The following is a 20186-nucleotide window of genomic DNA, read 5'->3' as shown; positions in this document are numbered from 1 at the left end:
ACATGATGGTGCAGAAGAGCTGAAGAGCTAAGTGCATGGCGAGCCTAAGAAGAAGCATGAGAATGTTTTGCCAGACTTTGTACAAAATATATTTTGATGGAAGTAGACCAGCAACGCATTTCAGCAGATGGCAGAAATCTTGCATGGGAAGTCTTGGAAGAGGTATTAGAATGTATTGCAAGGCATTTCACAAAATATATTTCAATGGGAGTAGAACAGCAAGGCATTTTGGCAAATGGAAGAAATCTTAGGGAAATGATGAAATAAAGAAGAGAAAAACAGCATACATTTAAAGAAGGAAGATAATAGTTTGCATACAGTGCAGAACTAAATAATAGAAATAAAGAAATAAGAGAACAGATGTCTGTTCTACCTAGCTGAAATTAATATAGTGATAAAGATTCTCAATGAATGGACACAGAATGGAATCAAAGGCACAGGATGGAAAAATAGATGGGGAATAAAACAGGAAGTGCTGGAAATACACTATAGGTCAGTGAACAGAAGGACAATGTTAATGTTTCAGGTCAAATGACCTTTTATATATCTGAAAGTTCTTCAGTCCAAAACAATAATTCTCTTCAGACCTTTGCTTTATTACACCATTGACAGCTAAGTATATGAAAATGTGTAGATATTTTTGCAATGTTTTATTGAGACATCACTGCTTTCAAATGACCATAAGTTACTGCAGCTAATTTGTCGCTTTATGCAATCTGAAGAGGGTAGTGCAACTGAGGTAACATAGTGGTCCAGCAATCAGAACTGCTGCCAAAGTGTTCTAGCAACCCAGGCTTCATATGAGGCCCTCCGATGGTCAGGCTCAACCATGGATGTTTTGTCCCAGCTGTCTAAGTGATATGCAAGTCAGGGCAGTTTGATATGGAGAGCAGGCTCCCTCTCTCCATGCAGCTGATGAATGCAAAGGAATGGCAGAGACCAATTATGGTTTGGCACCAGCAGCTGAAGTTGCCAGTCAGAGTTGAACTCAACGTCGGACTGCACAGGGACTCCAGCTCCATATTTTTCCTCATGATTTATTTCTAAAGCCTTGAGTATAGCGGCAAGGCAGCAGAGTTTTGAGATCAGAGTTTTCCTTCAACGAGATAAGTTGCCAACCACAGCTGATGAGCCTTATCTGTCCAAAGTTACTGGTTTTAAGGCACCAGTTACACTCTTTGTCCCTTCACCTATCAGCAGGAATGTTTCCGCTGGGCTAAGTAGCTAATACACATGAGAAGCCCAGGAGCTGGACTTGGTTGTCAGAGGCTACTCGAGACACATGCCTTTGAGAGAATTTAATAGATGGTGTGAGCTTATCCCCTCTGGCATTCCTGGCTATAACAATTTTAAGGAACCTGGGTTTGAGATGAACCTCAGAGACTGCATGTTTCAAGTTCGCATATTCTTCATGGCTGTGTGTATTTTCCCAGGATGCTCTGGTTTTCTCCCACATCCCTAAGATGTTACTTGGTTAATTGGCTATTATAATTCACCTCTAGTGTAGGTGGGCTAGCAAGAAAGTTAGCAAGAAAGTTGAAAATCGAAGAGTTGGCAGAGACTCTATGAAGTAAATGGCTCAAGTTATTTTGAAATGCAGGAAGGGAGATCAAGCTCTTGATACCTATGTGTGATAGCTGTTATCACTGTAAAATTGGCAATAAATCAATTTAAGCAGTAAAATCAAAACTCCCCTCCTCCAGCACCAGTTCTGTCAATTTAGTGCCAGCAGATGCAGTTAATTTATAATTAGTGATTTACTGTGAAGTTCAACTTTTATCTGTTATTCTTGCTGTGAATTGAAAATAATAAGCCTATTGGAATGTACTTAAATTGAATTATAACCATGTCCTATGCCATACTTGCTGTTGAGCATCTCTTCTGCATGTCTTATTCCATACTCATGAAGAATAATAACCTTTGAAAAATCCATGGATCTAAGTTCATATCTCTGAAAATGACCACACATCGATAGCGTGGTAAAGAAGATGTATGGAATGCTTGTCTTTATTAGCGGAGGCATCCAATTTAAGAGTCATTAAGTTATGTTACAGCTTTATAAAACTCTGGTTAGGCCACAACTGGAGTAATGAATGATGTGAAGGCCATGGAGAAGATGCAGAAGAGGTTTGCCAGGATGCTACCTGGATTATATGTGGTATAAAGAGAGACAGAACAAACTAGGGTTGTTTCCTCTGTACCAGCAGAGGCAAGGGGAGACCTAAGTTTATCAAATTATGAGAGGCACAGATAGAGTAGACAGCTGATATTTTTCCCCAGAGTTGCAATGGCTAATACCAGAGGATATGTATTTAATGTGGGAGGGAAAAGGTTCACAAGAGATGTGCAGGCCAAAGTAGGTGGTGGGTGGGTTCTGCAAACGTGCTGCCAGGGGTGTGGTGGTGGAGACAGAAACAACTGAGGCATTAAAAAGACTATAAGATAGACACATAAATATGCAAATAATGGAGCTATATGTGCGGCCAGAGGGAAACAGGTGTTAGTGGCTTAATTAGTTCAGTACAACATCGAGGACAGAGCAGTCTATTCCTGACCTGCATTGTTCTTTGTTCTATCTACATCAACCTTAATCCCTTGCATGAGTCCCAATATTTGCTTTAAAAGGGATTCAAATGCTATTGAGATTCGGTTTTTAAATTTCTGGCTCGTGATCTCTGAAGATACATAAGTGTGATCAACTTTGCAGTCCCTAGAGCAACACATGCAAAATGCTGGAGGAACTCAGCAGGTTAGGCAGCATCTAGGGAAATGAATAAAACAGTTGACGTTTCAGACTGAGACTATATTGGGACTGGAAAGGAAGGGGAAGATTCCAGAATAAGAAGGTGGGGAAGGGGGATGAAGACAAGCTAGAAGGTGATGGGTGAGGCCAGGTGGTAGGGGAGGAGGAGGAGAATGAAGTAAGAAAGGAGAGTGGATTACGAGATAGAGAGGGATGGAGGAGGGGCACCAGGTGGAGGTGATGGGCAGGTGGGGAGGAAAAGGTAAAATGCTAGAGTGGCAGAAATGAAGAAGGGGGAAGGGTAAAAAAATTACCAAAAGTTAGAGAAATCGATGTTCATGCCATCAAGTTAGAGGCTACCTAGACGGAATACGAGGTGTTGTTCCTCTAACCTGAGAGTGGCCTCAGGTTAGCAGAAGAGGAGGCCACAGATTGTCATTGGGCCCTGTGGGAGCCAAGTGCAGAAAATGCAGCGATATTTAAATTATAATTAGTGACAGGTGATGTGCCAGAGGATTGGAAGATAACTAATGATGTTCTGCTGTTTAAGAAAGGCTCTAAAACTGCCAGCGAGCTTGACATTAGTAGTGGAAACATTTGGATGGTATTTTAAGGGACTGCATATAAGTATTTGGACAGATAGGGATTGATTACGGATAGTCGGCATAGGTATTACATGTTAAGTCACATCTAACCAATCTTATATGGTATTTTAAGGACTTTACCAGGAAAGTTGATGATGGACTTTAGCAATGTATTTAATAAGGTCCCATTTGGAAGGTTAGTCAAGAAAGTTCAGTCACTTGGCATTGAAGATCAGGTAGTAAATTGGATTAGACATTGCCTTTGCTAAGAAACTGAAGAGTTGCAGTAGTTGCATGCCTCTCTAGTGCCTCAGGGATCGGTGCTGGATCCATTATTGTTTGTCTTGTATATCAATGATCAAAATGATAATGTGATTAACTGGATCAGCAAATTTGTGGCAAAAAAACAAGATTGGGAGTGTAGTGGACAGTGAGGAAGATAATCAGAGCTTGTAGCAGGATCTGGGCAAGTTGGAAAACTGGGCTGAAAAATGGCAGGTGGATTTAATGCAAACAAGTGGCAGGTGTTGCACTTTGGCAAGACCAATCAGGATAAGTCTTACACTGTAAATATAGGGCACTGTGGAGTGTTGTACAACAAAAGGGTCTGGGAATAATTCATTGAAAGTGCCAGCACAGGTAAGAATGGTTATAAAGAAAGTTTTTGGTACATTGGCTGTCTTAAATTGAACTGTTTATAGGAGATGGAATATTATATAGAAGTTGTATAAGGAGTTGGTGAAACCTAATTTAGAGTACTGGGTTTAGTTTTGGTCACCTACCTACAGGAAAGATGCAAATAAGGTTGAAAAAGCACAGAGGAAATTTACAAGAATGTTGCCAGGACTAGAGGACCTGAGTTACAAGGAAAGATTGAATAGCTTGGAATGTAGAAGGTGTATAAAATTATGAGGGATAAAAACAAGGGTAGATGCAAGCAGGCATTTTCTACTGAGATTGGGTGAGATTGAGAGGTCATAGGTTAAAGGTGACAGGTGAAAAGTTTAAGATGAACATGGGAGGATATTTCTTCACTGAGAGGGTTGTGAGAGTGTGGAAAAAACTGCTCGCTCGCACAAGTGGTTTATGCAAACCCTATTTCAACATTTCGGAGAAGTTTGGATAGGTAAATGGATGGTAGGGTATGGAGACCTATGGTCTGAATGCAGATCAATGGGAATAGGGAATTTAAATAGTTCAGCAAGGACTTGATGGGCTGAAGAGACTGTTTCTGTGCTGTAATTTTTTATGATTATGTCGGAATGACAATGGGATAGGAGTTCTGCTTTTTGCGGGTGGAACTGAGGTGCTCAACAAAATGGTCTCCATTCTACGTTGGGTCTCCCCAAGATAGAGGAGTCAACCCCAACAGATTCACATGTGAAGTATTGCCTCACCTGTAAGGTCTGTTGGAGCCCTGAATTGAGGTGAATAGGTTGGTGTAGCATTTCTGCCACTTGCAGGGATAAGTGCCAGGAGGGAGATTACTGGGAAGGGACAAGGGAATCATGGAGGGTGTGATTCCTGTAGGTGGAGAGTGCAGAGGAGGTCAAATGTGTTTGGTGATAGAATCCCATTGAAGATGATACAGTTTGTGGAGAATCATGGGGATCCTCATGGGTTGGTAGATGAGAATAAGAGGAACTCTATCCCTTTCAAAGCGGCGGGAAGATGGGTGAGCGCTGGTGTTTAGGAAATGCAGGTGAGATCCTGATGTTCTGGAAAGGAAAGCCTCATCCTGGGTGACAGAGACAAAGGAACTGAGAAAAAGGAATGTTATTTTTACAGGGGACATGATGGAAAAAGGTATGGTCAAGATAGCGGTGCGAATCGGTGGGTTTATAGAAGCAGTTTGTATACAGTGATCGAGACAGAGATTAAAAAAAGGGGAGAGTGGTGTCAGAAATGGACTGTGTGAATTCAAGGGCAGGGTGCAAGTTGGAGGCAAAGTTGATGAAATTGACAAGCTCGGCAAGGTGCATGAGGCAGCTCCAATGCAGTCATCAATGTAGTGCAGAAAGAGTTGTGGAGCAATACCAAGGAAGGCTTGGAACATGGACTTTCACACAGCCAATAAAAAGGCAGGCAGAATTGGAGCCATGCAGATGTCCATGGCTACTCCATGAGTTTGGAAAAAGTGGAAGGAGCCAAAGGAGAAATATTTGAGGGTGAGACCATTTCTTCCAGCCAGAGGACGGTGGTGGTGAAAGGGAACTGGTCAGGTCTTTTGTCAAAATAGATTTAAGGCCTTTTCGGTGGGACATAGAAGTGTATGGAGACTGAATGGCCATAGTGAAAATCAAGTGATCAGGACTAGGGAATTGAAAGTTGTTGAGGAGATCAAGAGCATGTGAAGTGTCGTGGATATACTGTAGATAAGAAGGGACTGAAACAAGGGGAATAAAGTAGAGTCAAGGTACACGAACACAACTTGAGTGGAGCTGGGTCAGGGAGAGACAATGGGCCTACCCAGACAGTTAAATTTGTGGATCTTGGGTAGGAGATAGAAGCAAACAGTGTGGAGTAAGGGAACTAAGAGGTCGGTGACTGTGGATGGGAGATCTTCAGAGCTGGTAAGGTTTGTGATGGTGTCAGATATTCTGATGGTCCTGAGTGGGTCCTTTTCAAATGGTAAGTAAGAGGAGGTGAATGAGAGTTGTCACCTATCCTCAGCAAGGTAGAGGTCAATCAGTCACACTACAAAAGCACACCCTATGTTTGTGGGTTTGATGGTTTGGTTGAAATTGGTGCATAGAGAGTGGAGGACAATGTGTTCACATTCTTCCACTCTCTCTGCACCAACTAAAACATCACCATTAAAGGAGGAGGTAAGGTTTTAAGAACAGAAAGGTGTGCTGAAGCCAAAATGGTTGATGTCTCATTGGCAATTAGATATGAAAGGATCCAGAGTAGGCAGAGAACCAGAGAGGGGTCAAGAAGAGGAGCAGGGTTGGAGACAGCAGAAGAGGTCATTGGTGTGGGGAGAGGAACTCTGGCCAAAGAAGTCAGCTTGGAGACAGAGGTGATGGAAGAACTTGGCATCATGGCTGGCACGGAACTCACTGAGGTGTGGGTGAAGGGGGACAAAGGAAGGTCCTTGTGAGGACTGAACATTCTACCTCAGAAAAAGGAAGGTTAATTAGAGGGAATGGTGAAGACAGAGCAGGGATTAGAGCTGATGTCAGAGTGGGGAAGACAGTTGGTGGCATCAGAGGTTAGAGTGTTCAAGGTAGATAGAGTGGGAAGAAGATGGAGGTTCCAATGACCCAAGAGGTGATGGGGGAGCTTGAGAGACCAGAGGTGGGAAATAGTCAGGGGAATAAACTTCTCAGTCTGTTGGTGATAGAAATGGATGAAATCTTCCTGTGGTGATTTCTAAAGCTTCATGGACTGTTTATGTTAAATCACTGGTCACAGGAGATCCTTGACCTCGGTTTAGAAAGTTCTGTTTGCTTTTTCTTTCTTATTTATTTTATTATTCTTCCTATTCGATCCATTGATCAAATTGCATTGCAATTCATCTATAGTTTCTCATCCCTTTGCACCTTCTGATGCTGACTGCTATCTTATAATACCAGTGGACACTGACTTCAAATAACTGAGCAAGCAATATTGACAAAACTGATTTGTACTTTAAACAATTGAGATGTTCTATACAATGAATAATCTGAAATTATTCACCCTTCCCTAGCCCTCCTCTCTCCTCTTAAAAACTAGATTACATCTCTTTCCCAGTTCTGACGAAACATTGGTCCTTTTTTTAACCACAGATGCTGCCTGAACTGCTAAACCTTTCCAGCATTTTCTGGGTTTTTTTGTCCCAAATGTGTCCGTTGTTCCTTTCTTTCCTGTACACTGGCTTCCAGCAAGGTCATAAGTGTCAGCGCTCTCAGCGTACAATGATGTCACATGCAAAAAGGTATGAACATTGAGCAATATTGCAGAAATCCAAGAATATCAGTGAAACTCATTGTGCATAGCTCTGGTGAAGTAATGAGATTAATTGACTATGCGTTTACAAGAACGGATATGGATACAATGAACAAAATAGTCTATTTCGGCTTTCTGAGGAAAAAAAAGTCACAACAGACGAGCCAGAACTCACTTACTCCCTCTCTCTAAGGCCCTTCTTCTCCAGCTTCACCTACCACGTGTCATAATGTTAATCTAGTTGCAATACTAGTGAGAATATGTTAGCAATATGTACTTAGAAATACAAGCTATTCATGCATGCCTTTTATTTGATCTTCATTTATCATTTTATTGCTCTTGGTGTCTAGCTGCCATTGAGATATAGTTCTAAAAACAGAAGATGCCGGAAACACTCAAGTAGGTCAGGTAGCAATTGTTGAAAGAGAAACGGTGTTTCAGGTCGAAGACACTTTGTTAGAACTGGAAAAGAGAGAAAAGCTATTTTCACTGGGATATTGTTTATTCATTCTCAGATTATTGTTATGCGTTCTGGTATTCTCGTTGTTCACGCTGCAGAATGAGCAAGATTATAATGGCTATCAATTGAAGCAAACCTTTCCCTGAGATATCTGGGCAGAAATGACTGCCTCTGAGCTTTTTGTACAGATACTTTTAACAGGTGTTTACCGGATTCCTACCAATGGATTAAGATCTCCGAGAGAATATTTTTAACGAGCGTAATGAGCTCGTTACGGTATCAACTGTAGTAACAATAATATTTTTTCGCACTGTTTCTCTTTAAGAATTTCTCTATATTTCTTTTCGGGAATAAGCATTTGAGGTTTTCATGTAACCACGTTTCACAAAATTACGCTATATCGAACAGGTGTGATATCGCATATTTTTATTTCCTGTTTGGCTTAATGGCGTGGTACTGTTAATGTGCAACTGAAGCTTCGATCAAAGCTTGTTTCTAAGGTAAAGGGAATGATTGTTTTACTGAAGTAAACCGGAGTCACATCCTATACACAGAGGTAAATGCTTCGTGTCAAGGAAATTGTTCTATTTTATTGCCACGCCACTTGCCTTCCTAACATCTGAACGCGTCATGGTTAAGACATCGTGTTGAGGTATTGCCGATGCCGTTTCATGTTTCCTTGGTTCGGTGTCGAAACAACAAGATCCAGCTCTTGGCGTTGTATTAATATTCCTGTCCTATCAATTGTTGTGTCGCTATTCACGTCAGCCTGGCTGATTCCTGCGCTTCGTATTTTCACCAAGGTTGGAACAGCACAAAGGCCATTCGGAAATACTTAGGATTAGAGAAAACGACTACAGCCACTTCCAACCCACCTGGAACCTTCGATTTTTTTCCCAAAAGAAGTGAAATTTAAAAAACCGTTGTGACTGTCTATCTTGGGAGAATTAAAAGCGAGATCGTTCTCACATAAGATTTCTGCATTCGACAAATTCTTAATGGAAACTCCTAAATCTTCGAGATGTGAATTTCTGCCCGATGAAATCATCATCCCAAACAGTATGGAGCATGTTAACACTAGGATATTTCGTCTGATCCTAGATAGTGGTGACTCTGAAGCATGTTGAAAGACGAAAGCCAGCGCCCGCTTTGCAGGCTCAATGTTATGTAGGGGAGGCTAGAGGGAAAAATAGAGAAAGCATCAATTTTCTTGCATTTTGAGAGCCCATTTCTTTCCCGGAGAGCGCGATCCGTTGCAACCTGCCTCACCCCGAGCGAAGACCAGTTTATCTTGGATGTGTATGCATGAGTTCTGCACTGAATGGGCGCAAAATCCGCCCCAAGTCTCCCGGATCCATCCTTCACCTCGGGAAGGCGCAATACAGAGAAGCGGAGCGGAGAGGCAGCTCAGAGAGCGCCGCTAAGTCCTTCCGAGCACTGGACGAGTGTAGGATGGTAAGTACGAACTACTGAACACAGAACATTTTAAAATCCACATTGACACTCCCCTTTCCCCATCAAAACTACTTCCAATTTTGATCACGTGCAAATGCACGACCATATTTGTTAATGTGGAGCAATGGCCTGAATGATGACTGAATGTCAGTATTATTCTGACGCGTCTATTTATGGCACCGTCTTATCTATTCTATTGCATGTGAGCTCGTTGCCTGCTGAAGTGCTTTACTGAATACTAAGTGGTATTCCCGTGCCTAAAGACTCAAGTCCCTTCTCTCTGCGTTAACTAAAATCAACCTTGGCGTTTTAATTAAGTATCCATGTAAACAGAATTGTTTGTTATGGGTGTATCATTCCTAAAAAGAGCGAACATGTTTTCCTTTACCAACACGGTGCCGATTTACTGATCCTACACCAGAAACTAGTCAGACTTATTTGCTGTGGTTGCACTGATCTGCGGCTCAGATGGAAGCTGGACAGGTACAATTAATAGAGTTACATTTTTAAAGTATTTTAAGGGGTCGCGATTGTTGGTGCAGTGGTAATGTTGCTATTTATTCATTGTATTATAGCATGGGAGTGTATGCATACACAATAATGCATTTTCGCAGACGAAGTGTATGGCTGTCCCACGACTGACCTTCAGATTTTCTTTCCAGCTGAAGTAGTAACCAGTACCGATTTTTAATTTTTTTTTCGAATCTTATTCCGCCGCTCTTTTTTTTAGAGAAACTATGGCAAACTTTTCAAGGCAATGACCAAGAGATTTTTTTTCAGATGGTGCAAGACTTTAACACCCAAGTTGCCCTGTACCGTGAACTGGTCATTTCCATTGGAGATGCCTCCGTGGATTGTCCGTCCTTGCGATCTGAAATGCAGAAGACGCGGACCAAGGGTTGTGAGATGGCACAATGCGCACATCAAAAACTCTCCGCAATCTCGGGGTGAGTGAGCTCTAAACCAAAGTCGTCTCCTCAAATATCAACGCTGAACTTTATGAACAAACTTGCCGATAGAGGATGTTTATATCAAATGTTGACTACGCGATACCCGTTAACCCATGAACATATTCTAGAGCTTTACCATTTAATAGTTTTATTACAGAATGATTTGCACTTAAATCAAATCACCATTATTTCAACTAGCAAATTCCGTGTCTGTCTCCCTTTCGAATGCCAACTTCCTCTTGGAGAAGTTGAACTCTCCATAGTCGGTCACACTTTTGCTACGTGCATTGCATTCAAAAAGAACGCCGGCATCTCCCGAAGTAAGAAATTTACATAGTGTGTGTAAGTGGCGAAGTCACATTTATTTTCTCCCGGCGGTTATTATAATTGTTGTGCAAGCAAACATGGCTGAACCAATCCCAGATTTACCAGCATTAAATTGTAATTTTGTTGTAACTTTTTGAATTCTATACTGTGCGACCTCCAAAAGCCGTGGAAGTGTTTTAGTGAGTCAATTGAACTTCATTGTAAATTTTAAATAGGATCCCGTTTGCTTTTTCTACTTGCCCCATAAATACTAAGAACCCCAATACCAAATGAAAGGAAAACTGTAAGTGTCTCCGCTGTACCAGTTGGGTGGCTACTCCTGAAAGGACTCATGAAGAAACCACTGAATTAGTAGGATTCACTTCAGCAGCCTCCTCTTCCCTCTATCTAATATTTTGAAGTTACACTTTGGTTTTCACTTGATAAGAAGCTATATTTCCAATCCTGAGGAAATTTGTAAAAAGCAAATTGTTGCTAACTTCTATAGAGAAAAGATTAGCTACTTTTTAAAGATGAATATCAGTGAACTTGGTTGCTTGTTGAAATATTTTATATAAACCTCATTCCTATAAAGATTATTTAGGCCCAAATGAGGAGTGGGGGCTGATTATAGTTGTGTTAGTCATGTCAGCAGAACAGAACTGAGAAGAGTCTGACTGTTTAGTCGGTAGTTTCCATTTTCTTTCTGTTGATTTACAATGGAGAAAATCTTGGAATGCACACTTTAAGTCCCTTTGCTGTGGGTTCACTTTTTACTCCTGCCAACATTAATTTCACCCCATCCTGTTGAACTACTATGAGAAATTACATTTTCAGGAAATAAGAACCTCTGGCCAGCCATTCAAAATGGATGAGTAGAAAGTTTGAACCAGATCTGAACACAATCAAGTTGTTTGTTTGTGTCCCCAGGATATAAGCAAGAAGAGATACACAAATGACCAATTGGAGCTAATGGTTAAATTATCATCTAATAACTTAACCTATGATTAGATAATTAACTTTTAATAGTTAAATACTAATTCTCCTGGAATGTATTTTGAAAGAGTCTGCTTCTTAGTCTCTTTCAAGAAATTTTTGTTTCCTCACTGGCCACAGGAATAGTACCAGCATATTGGAGGAGGGCATATATTACTCTTTTGTTCAAGAACAGTGAGAAGACTAATCCTGGGGATTTCAGACCAGTGAGACTTGCATCAGTGGTGAGTATACTACTGAAGAGGATTCTTAGGTACAAGATTACTGCTGGCTTTGTGACGGGCAGGTCATGCCTTATAAGCCTGAATGAATTCTTCAAGGAAGTGACAACTAACTGATAAAGGCAGTGCACTGGATATGATGTATATGGATTTTAGTACACTGTTCAACAGGGCTTTCCGTGGTAGGCTTTTTCAGAAAGTCAGGAGGCAAGGGATGAATGGAAACTTGGCTGTGTGGAGAAGGCATCATATTCAGGTGATTGGCACAAAGTATTGGGGGGAGGGGGAAATGCCAGATATAGGATTTTTATACAGATACTGGTGGATATGTGGAACATGCTGCTAGAGATAGTGGCTAAGGGCAATTAAAAGACTCTTAGATATGCACGTGGATAAAAGAAAAAGGGAGGGCTGTGTGGAAGGAAAGCATTAGAATGATTTTGGAGTGGGTTAAAAGGTCAGCTTCATGGGCCAAAGTGCTTATATTATGCATTTTGTTCAATGTTCTTAATCATACTGCCGGTTTGTCCTTGGTCTGGTGTAAACTTAACCTCTGCTCAAAAGTTAATCTGCAGTTTAGGATTCATACTAAACTGCAAATTTAGTAAAAAGTAGAAATGCTACATCAGAGTTGTTAAGTGGCTGCAATGTCATTTATTTGGTTGGGGAGCTGATTTTTTAAAAAGACGTTAAAATGTTCAAATGATTCACTACTGAATATGGTTTTAATCAGCCAGACAACAACTACAATGTTGTATGTAGATATTGGATGACCACATACACAAGCTTTGGCATGATTTCTCTTCTCTCCTCTCTTTAAATTGTTTAACACGATTCATTGTTCAAGAACTTGACAGACAATTGTCAATGCTTATTGAGCCTTCATTAGTGTTGTCAAGCCAGAATCCCAGTTGCCTGTTACAGTGGTTCCAGTAGAAACTTTAAAATCCAAGCCAGTTTCTATCAAAGAATTCTTCTAGGTCCTCAGTTAACATTTTTGTCTCGGGTTGTCACAATCATTAAAAATATGTTCATTCATCTCACATCTGTTTGTGTATTGTCACTGGCACTGTATTCTGTATAACCATTTTGGGAAAAAAATTACTGTGTAATGTTTGAAAGCTTAAAAGCCTTGTGCAGAAAAGTCTAGACCAAGGCAAGGTAGGTTGAACTTATAGGAGAGCTGTTTTTTATGGTAGGTGTAAAATTAATGTTATTTTCTCCCTCGTGAATACTCAGCATTACAAAGAATAAGAGAAACATCCTTAGTATCCAATCCATTTTCCATCAACCAACAACACAAAAGCAGATTATCACGTTGTTATTTGTGTGAATTTATTGTGTACAACTTGGCCATTGAATTTCCATATTACACAGAGATTACACTGAATAGCTGGAAACTGAGATTGTGAAATTTATAATATGATTATGAGCTTTAATTTTTTTTACCAAAGCCACTAACAAGTAGTAGTTTTAATTAAAAAAATGTATAGAGACAGAAGTTGAAGTTGTTGAATAATCTTTTTTATTCAAAAAGAATTTTGTTGGTGCCATCTTGATATAAAGATTTAATTTTCAGTATTTCATAACTCACAGATCTTTGAACATATGTTTTACATACCATGATGATGTGGGTGATCTAAAATTGACTACTTCTAGTGTTGTAATGGAAGTTGAGACCATGGACATTAAACACTGGATCAGGATTGGATTCAAAAATATGCTCATTGAATTTCTCTCTATTTCTGTAGTAAACATAAGAGTCTGAAGATCGAAACACGGTGCAAATTGAGAATTTGCGCTTCTGCTCTCTGCATTTGACATTGCATGCAGAAATTATGCAAGTTTCCCTTTCACCAAATTTCATTGTGCCCACTCATTGTCCTTCTTATGGAACCTGTCCTGCAGATTTCCATCAAACTTTCCTACAGCATAACATGCATATGACTAGTGCCTATGCCGGCTGTGCTCTTGCCAATTACATGAACCAAGTACAAATTGTACCTCCAAACTATCCTCTTATTTATACTGTGTCTGTAGCTGAACTGATGGCTGTGTATATCAGATGAAGTGGTGGTGTGACTTCTTGCTTCTACAAATCTACCTTGCCAGGCGGAATTTCTTATTTACTTGTAAAGGGAGACAAGATGACGTAATTGTAATTCTCTGCAACTTTTAGATTATGAAATTTATGGAATGATTATGGAATAAGGAGGAATAGGGTGTGAGAAAGCAGATCAGATATGAAAATTCCAGCTTCTGTTATTTCAGATCAACTGCTAAGCAAGGCTTCAGACATGGTCTTTCCACTACTGGCCATTGTACTTCTGGGGAATAAGAAATTGCAGTCATATCAGCCCCTCACCATTTAGCTTTGTTAGATCCTTTTGCATGCCAACTTATCATGCTACGGAGGGACAAATCTGTTGTTGAATAATATCTAAAAACATTAACTTATGAATTACGTTTGTATGAAAAACTCAGCTTTGACTAAGTGTCCATGGGTACATGTTGTGTAAGTTATATGTGCTAAGTGAAATGAACTTACGAATGTTACTTTCAAGCTCAAATGGATAGAAATTAAACTAAAATGTGCTGCTAATTAGCCTATCATTCTGCACCATAAAAGATGCGAATACATATTGTGTGCATCAGACCTCTTAGTTGTCCCTGGGCTTGTTAAGGCATTCTATGAGTTTCTGATCTATGGATTGGATAGACCATAAAACAAGGGAGTAAACTTGGGCCATTTGGCCCATTGTTTCTGCTCCCCCATTCCATCATGGCTGATTTATTATCCTTCTCAACCCCATTCTCCTGGTTTCTACCTGTAACCTTTAACTCCCTGACTAAGCAAGAACCTATCAAACTCTTCTTTAAATATACCCATTGACTTATCCTCCTGCCTGTGGTAATGAATTCCACAGATTCACTATCCTCTGGCTAGAGAAATTCTTCCTCATCTCTGTTCTAAATGGACATCACTCTATTCTGAGGCTGAGTCCTCTTATCTTAGACTTCCTCCTCTCCACATCCACTATATCTAGGCCTTTCACTATTAGATAAGTTGCAATGAGATCTCCCTTCATTGTTCTAAACACCAGTGAATACAGGCCTAGAGCCATCAAACATACGTTATACATTAATCCTTTCATTCCTGGAATCATTCTCATGAATCTCCTCTGGACCCTCTCCAATACCAGCAGGTCTTTTCTTAGATAAGGGAGCCAAAACTTCACATGAAACCATGGAAGTGTGGTTTGACTAATGCCTTATAAAGCCTCAGGATTTCATCCTTGTATTTATATTATAGTCCTCTTGAAATGAATGCTACATTGTATTTGCCTTCCTTCCCACCAGCTCAACCTGCAAGTTAGCCTTTAGGGATTCCTGCATGAGGACTCCCAGGACCCTTTTTACCTCTGATTTCCGAATTTTCTCTCCATTTACAAAATAGTCTACACCTTTATTTCTTCTACCAAAAGTCCACAATCATACACTTCCTTAAACTATATTCCACCTGCCACTTCTTTGCCTATTTTCCCAGTCTGTCTACCTTCTACAGAGCCCTTGCTTCCTCAACACTATCTGCCTCCCCACCTACCTTCATAGCATCTGCAAACCTGGCCACAAAGTCATGAATTCCATCATCCAAATCATTCCCAATCTCAACCTCTGTGGAATACCAGTAGTTACTAAGAACCAACCTGAAAAGCCCCCTTTATTCCCACTCTTTGCCTCCTGCCAGTCGTCCAATCTTCTCACCCATGCTAGTATCTTTCCTTTAATACATAGCCTCTTGTCTTGTTAAACAGCCTTATTTGTGGCACTTTGTGAAAAGCCTTCTGAGAATTCAAGTAAATAACATTCACTGACACTTCTTTGTCTATCCTACCTGCTATTTCCTCAGAGAATTCCAACAGACTTGTCAGGCAAGATTTCCCCTTACTGACTTCCCCATGTTGACTTTTGCCTATTTTATCATGTGCCTCCAAGAACCCCAAAACCTCATCCTTAATAGTGGACTCTAACATCTTCCCAACCACTGAAGTCAGGCTAACTGGCCTATAATTCCCTTCCTTCTGTCTCACTTCTTAAGTCCTTCCCTTCTTAGAGAGTGGATTTACATTTGCAATTTTCCAGTCCTCCAGAACCATGCCAGAATCTTGTGATTATTGAAAGATCATTACTAATGCCTCCACAATCTCTTCAGCTACCTCTTTCAGAACTTTGGGAAGTAGTCTTTCTGGTCCAGGAGACTTATCTACCTTCAGACCTTTCCGCTTCCCAAGCACCTTCTCCTTGGTAATATCAACTACACTCATTTCTGCACTCTGACACTCTCAAAATTACAGATGCATTCGGCTTTCCATCTGCCGTAACTGTCATATCTTTTTGAATGGGAAGATCAACTTTCATTTAAAAAGTAAGCTTGGCAAAGTTCTTATTTGCTTTCATTTCACTGGATGCTTATTCTTTTAATTAATTGACAAGATATTAATTTGCTTAAAATATGTATACTTTTTTTAGTTTATCTTATTCTTGTTTAAGTCTTTAGGTTTTTTAGTGAACAATGAAACAATGTTCTGAGCATTTCAGGAGTTCAGCAGAATGTGGAATTTGAAAATGCATTAGTCAGAGATGTGAGGTCTTTGAAGTTTTTGTGGTGTGAATCCAGGTGCGTGGGTCTTGATACTTCACATTGACTACATTACTATCCAGACTTATGCCATCTGAGAAGATCACATCTCTCCTGCTCTTTATTCCCTAACAAGGTCTCCAGTTCTGTGGTGGAAAATCTTGGGAAATGCATTCATCCATATTGTGTCATTATAATGTACGTAGTATTCCATATCTGACAGAATTCCACAACAGCCTGCACCACCTTCCTTAGGCACACCTTTACATGGTGCAGCTGGTTTTTCATATTGCTGACTACCTTTATCTGATAGTAAACACAAAGTACACTGTAGATGCTGTGGTCAAATCAAGACATACAAAAAAGCTGGATGAACTCAGCAGGTCGGATGCTGCCCAATCTGCTGAGTTCATCTAGCTTTTGTATACCTTTATCCGATATTAGCCAATATTGTGTACAATTCTGGTTGTCAGACTATAGGAAGGATGTGATTGCACTAGAAAGGATGGAAAACATATTTGTCAGGATGTTGCCTATGATAAAGCATTTCATTTGTAAGAAGAGACTAGATATGCTGGGGTTGTAAAGGAAGCTGAGGGGAACTTTGATCGAGGTATACAAGATTATGAGAGGCATAGATAGGATAAGTAGTAAGAAACTTTTTCCCATGGCAGAGGTATCTAAGTCCAGAGGGCATTGATACAAAAGATTCAGAGATTCAGATCTGAATATTTTTTTTAACTGGATGGTGGTTGCAAACTGCAAAATCATTGTCTGAGAAAGCTGTGTAGACAGCTACTCTTATAATATTTAAGAAGTGTCTGGAGGAGCATTTGAATCACCAAGGTATAGTAGGTTATGGACCAATTGCTTGTAAATGGAACTGGTACAGATACTTGATGATCAGCATGGGTATGTTGGGCCTAAGGGCCTATTTCTATTTTGTATAATTCTATGACTTCACAGTTTAGATCCACTGCTGAGGTGTGTGGCCACTGAGCAGCATGATTAGCGTGCTTGTATGCTACAGTTTTATTAATTAACAAAGAGTGAAAATTTGGAGTATTACTTGTAGTCGAAGCAAGTATTTCTTGTAGTTGACCATATGATAATCCTGTTTCAAGATCCCCATGTCCAGTTTCAGAGACTAAATTCAAAGCCCTATATCATGTTTAATCCATTGTGCAAATTATTCCCTTGTGCAGACAGATTTTACTTTAAAGGATTTTCTTTGAAGGCTGAAATGTTTCTCCAAAATTTTCAGTAATATTTTGGGGAAGCATTATAATTTGTTTCCTTTGCATATTTAATGATGAAATTAATATTCTGCAAATTGCAGCATAACAATAAAGTTGATTTATTTTATCAGTATTTAGGTGACTCTTTTTTTCTTTAGTTCATCCACAATGCTCAGCCACTAACATATATCCACAGTTGATCATCTTGTTGATATCTTCTGGCCAAGATGAGTGAATTTGGGTGGAGACCCTACTTCAGGACTGGAAAGGAAGGGGGAAGATGGCAGAATAATAAGACAGGGGGTAGGAAGATAGCTAGGTGATAGGTGAAGCCAGCTAGGAAAAAGGTCTGGAGAGGAAGGAATTGGATAGGAGAAGACAGTGGACCATAAGAGAAAAGGAAGGAGGAAGCGACCCAGGGGGAGGTGATAGGCAGCCTCCTGTACATTGGTGAGACCTGTTTAACACTGGGGGGGACTTGCTTCACTGCTGAGTTCCTCCAGTATTTTCTGTGTGTTGCTTCATATAAATTACTTGAAACTTAACCTCTCACTCATAGGATAGTTGTGGAGAAACTGCAAAAAGATGACACTCTGCTTCTGGACTCCATGGAGGTTCTAATACAGGAGCAGAGTTAGAAAGGCAAGCATTTGTTTGTAAGTCAGTCATTGGCATATTCTCCCATTCCTTTCCTAATACTGTAGTCAATAGGGAACTATCAGAAGAGCAACAGTTATTCATTCTTTCTGATAATCTAATGACTGTCAATATTTTTCTCGCAAATCCTATGAACATCATCGTTTTATGTACAGAAATAGTCTGTGGATCTATTATTTGTGACTCTGAAACTGATAATCCAGTGTCCCCTTTTCTGATAGGAATTCAGTAAGCCATTGTGTTAATTTTTGAACTGCTTTTAAAAAGCTGGCTCATTAGGGCTGGAAATTTGTTCACAATTACATTGTTCCCTTATTACAAGTAGGTTTGTTAAATTTCTGCTTTAAGTCTTAACTTTGAACTTTCTTCTATGATCACTAACTCACTGCCTAAATGCATGATACTAAATTCACCACATTCCTACACATTTTAAATGCTCTGTTTCCTGCTTTGTTCAGAATGTGATTTGCTGAGACATAACTTTCCTCATAAATATTTGTTTAGTTTTCAGTACAGGAATCTCCTTGTCTCTCATTATCCAATAATATTGCACCTTTCATAGAATACAAAGAATAAAACTAAAAATATATTCCAGCAGTTGCCTCTTAAATATATATGTAAATTTTAATTTTGTTAAGATCTTTCATTAATCAATCTATAGAAACTATTGCACCAAAATTCTAATTCATTCAGCACTGGTGAGGAGGTGGAACTAGTTCAGCCCAAAACATCTTGCTAAATCCCAAATTACATTGTACTAGTGAGAATGTCCAATTTATTACATGCTCTTTTATTAACATAGGCACATTTTGCTTTTTGTAAATAATCCAATGGCCTTCTCTTTCCAGTGTGTTTAAGGAATTCTTTCATTTTATGCCGTTTTATGATTGTATCTGCATTCCATTTAGTTTCCCTTTACAGGTGTGACCCTAGGTTCAGCTAGACGCTTAATCTAGGGGAAGACGGCCCTCAGCCTGGCCAAACTTGAGAAATCTTGTTTGGTTGGATGCTGCATGATGTGTTCCTCTGTTACAAATCAGTACCACAAAATAACGAACAGTACATGATATGCAATTAAACAATTGAGCTTTATAATTTTCAATTTGACTATAGGGTAAGTAAAGAAAACGAAAAAAAGCCCCAGTCTCATGAAACAGTCTAATGTGCGATGTTGGAACTCACTGTTGTCTTGTCTGTTCGTTCTCCATCGATTTCCCCTGGGTGTCGACTCCCAACCCCATTCCAAGTCCACTTTGTCCTGTTCCCCATTCTGGCATCTTCTCTCTCCATCTTCCGCCAAACAAAAAACCACAAAACCTTCACTCAGGCACCCAAGAAAGTAAAACATTTCTCCTCATTGGCCAGTACACATTCCAAAGACCCTGTTATCTCTAGTCATAACCCAAACACTGCGCAATAGGGAAACCTTTCCCAGGTCATTACACAGGTCTTTGAAAAGATATTTTTCTGGCCATCAACTCAGCTTAGTTCTTTGGTTTCCATTGTATGGTTGCTTCTCTACTTGTCAGGTTTTATTTGATACACTATCTGGTTAATTACTTCTGTCCATATATGTTTTGCTGCCCTCTTTGGATTCAAGTATTATTGAGCTAACAAAACAAAACATATTTTGTTAATACTTGAGGAAAAGTTACTGCTTTACTTGGGTGTTAAATATCAATAAAGAAACATTTACCGAAGTATATTGTAAAAGCTGCATAAGTTATGGAATATGCAAAATGATTTTTGCATGAAGCCAACTCATAACAAAACAAAAATAGTCAAATCATTTCTTATCCAAATGTATAATTGAGGCTTTTCTAAAAAGAAAAATGTGTCTTGCTATGTAAAAGGCAAATGAAGGGTATTGTAACATGGTGTAAAATCTGACTTTCAGTTTGCTATATCCAAGGTGTTATTTCAAGTGTAAGAGCTCCATCTATTGGAAGAAACTCAACTTTGGTTACAGAATTAAGAATGTGCTACTGAAATTTCTAATAATCTGAA

At 39.7% G+C, this 20186-nt stretch overlaps 1 protein-coding gene across 3 annotated transcripts in view; it reads left to right on the top strand.

Annotated features, from left to right (window-relative positions):
* The first annotated feature begins 9022 nt into the window (after window positions 1-9022).
* Window positions 9023-20186, top strand: part of rgs7bpa (regulator of G protein signaling 7 binding protein a) — a 73104-nt gene continuing 61940 nt past the window's right edge. For 2 of the 3 annotated variants that reach the window (XM_059988553.1, XM_059988554.1), the window contains exons 1-2: window positions 9023-9172; window positions 9953-10119. In XM_059988553.1, the coding sequence (XP_059844536.1) occupies window positions 9023-9172; window positions 9953-10119 (317 nt within the window). Of the gene's footprint in view, window positions 9173-9640; window positions 9656-9952; window positions 10120-20186 lie in introns of those variants that run through there. The other variant, XM_059988555.1, reaches the window with a different exon arrangement.

Source organism: Hypanus sabinus, chromosome 14 (genome assembly GCF_030144855.1).
Source record: "Hypanus sabinus isolate sHypSab1 chromosome 14, sHypSab1.hap1, whole genome shotgun sequence".
Taxonomy (NCBI): Eukaryota; Metazoa; Chordata; class Chondrichthyes; order Myliobatiformes; family Dasyatidae; genus Hypanus; species Hypanus sabinus.
This window is presented reverse-complemented; position numbering and strand designations above follow the sequence as displayed.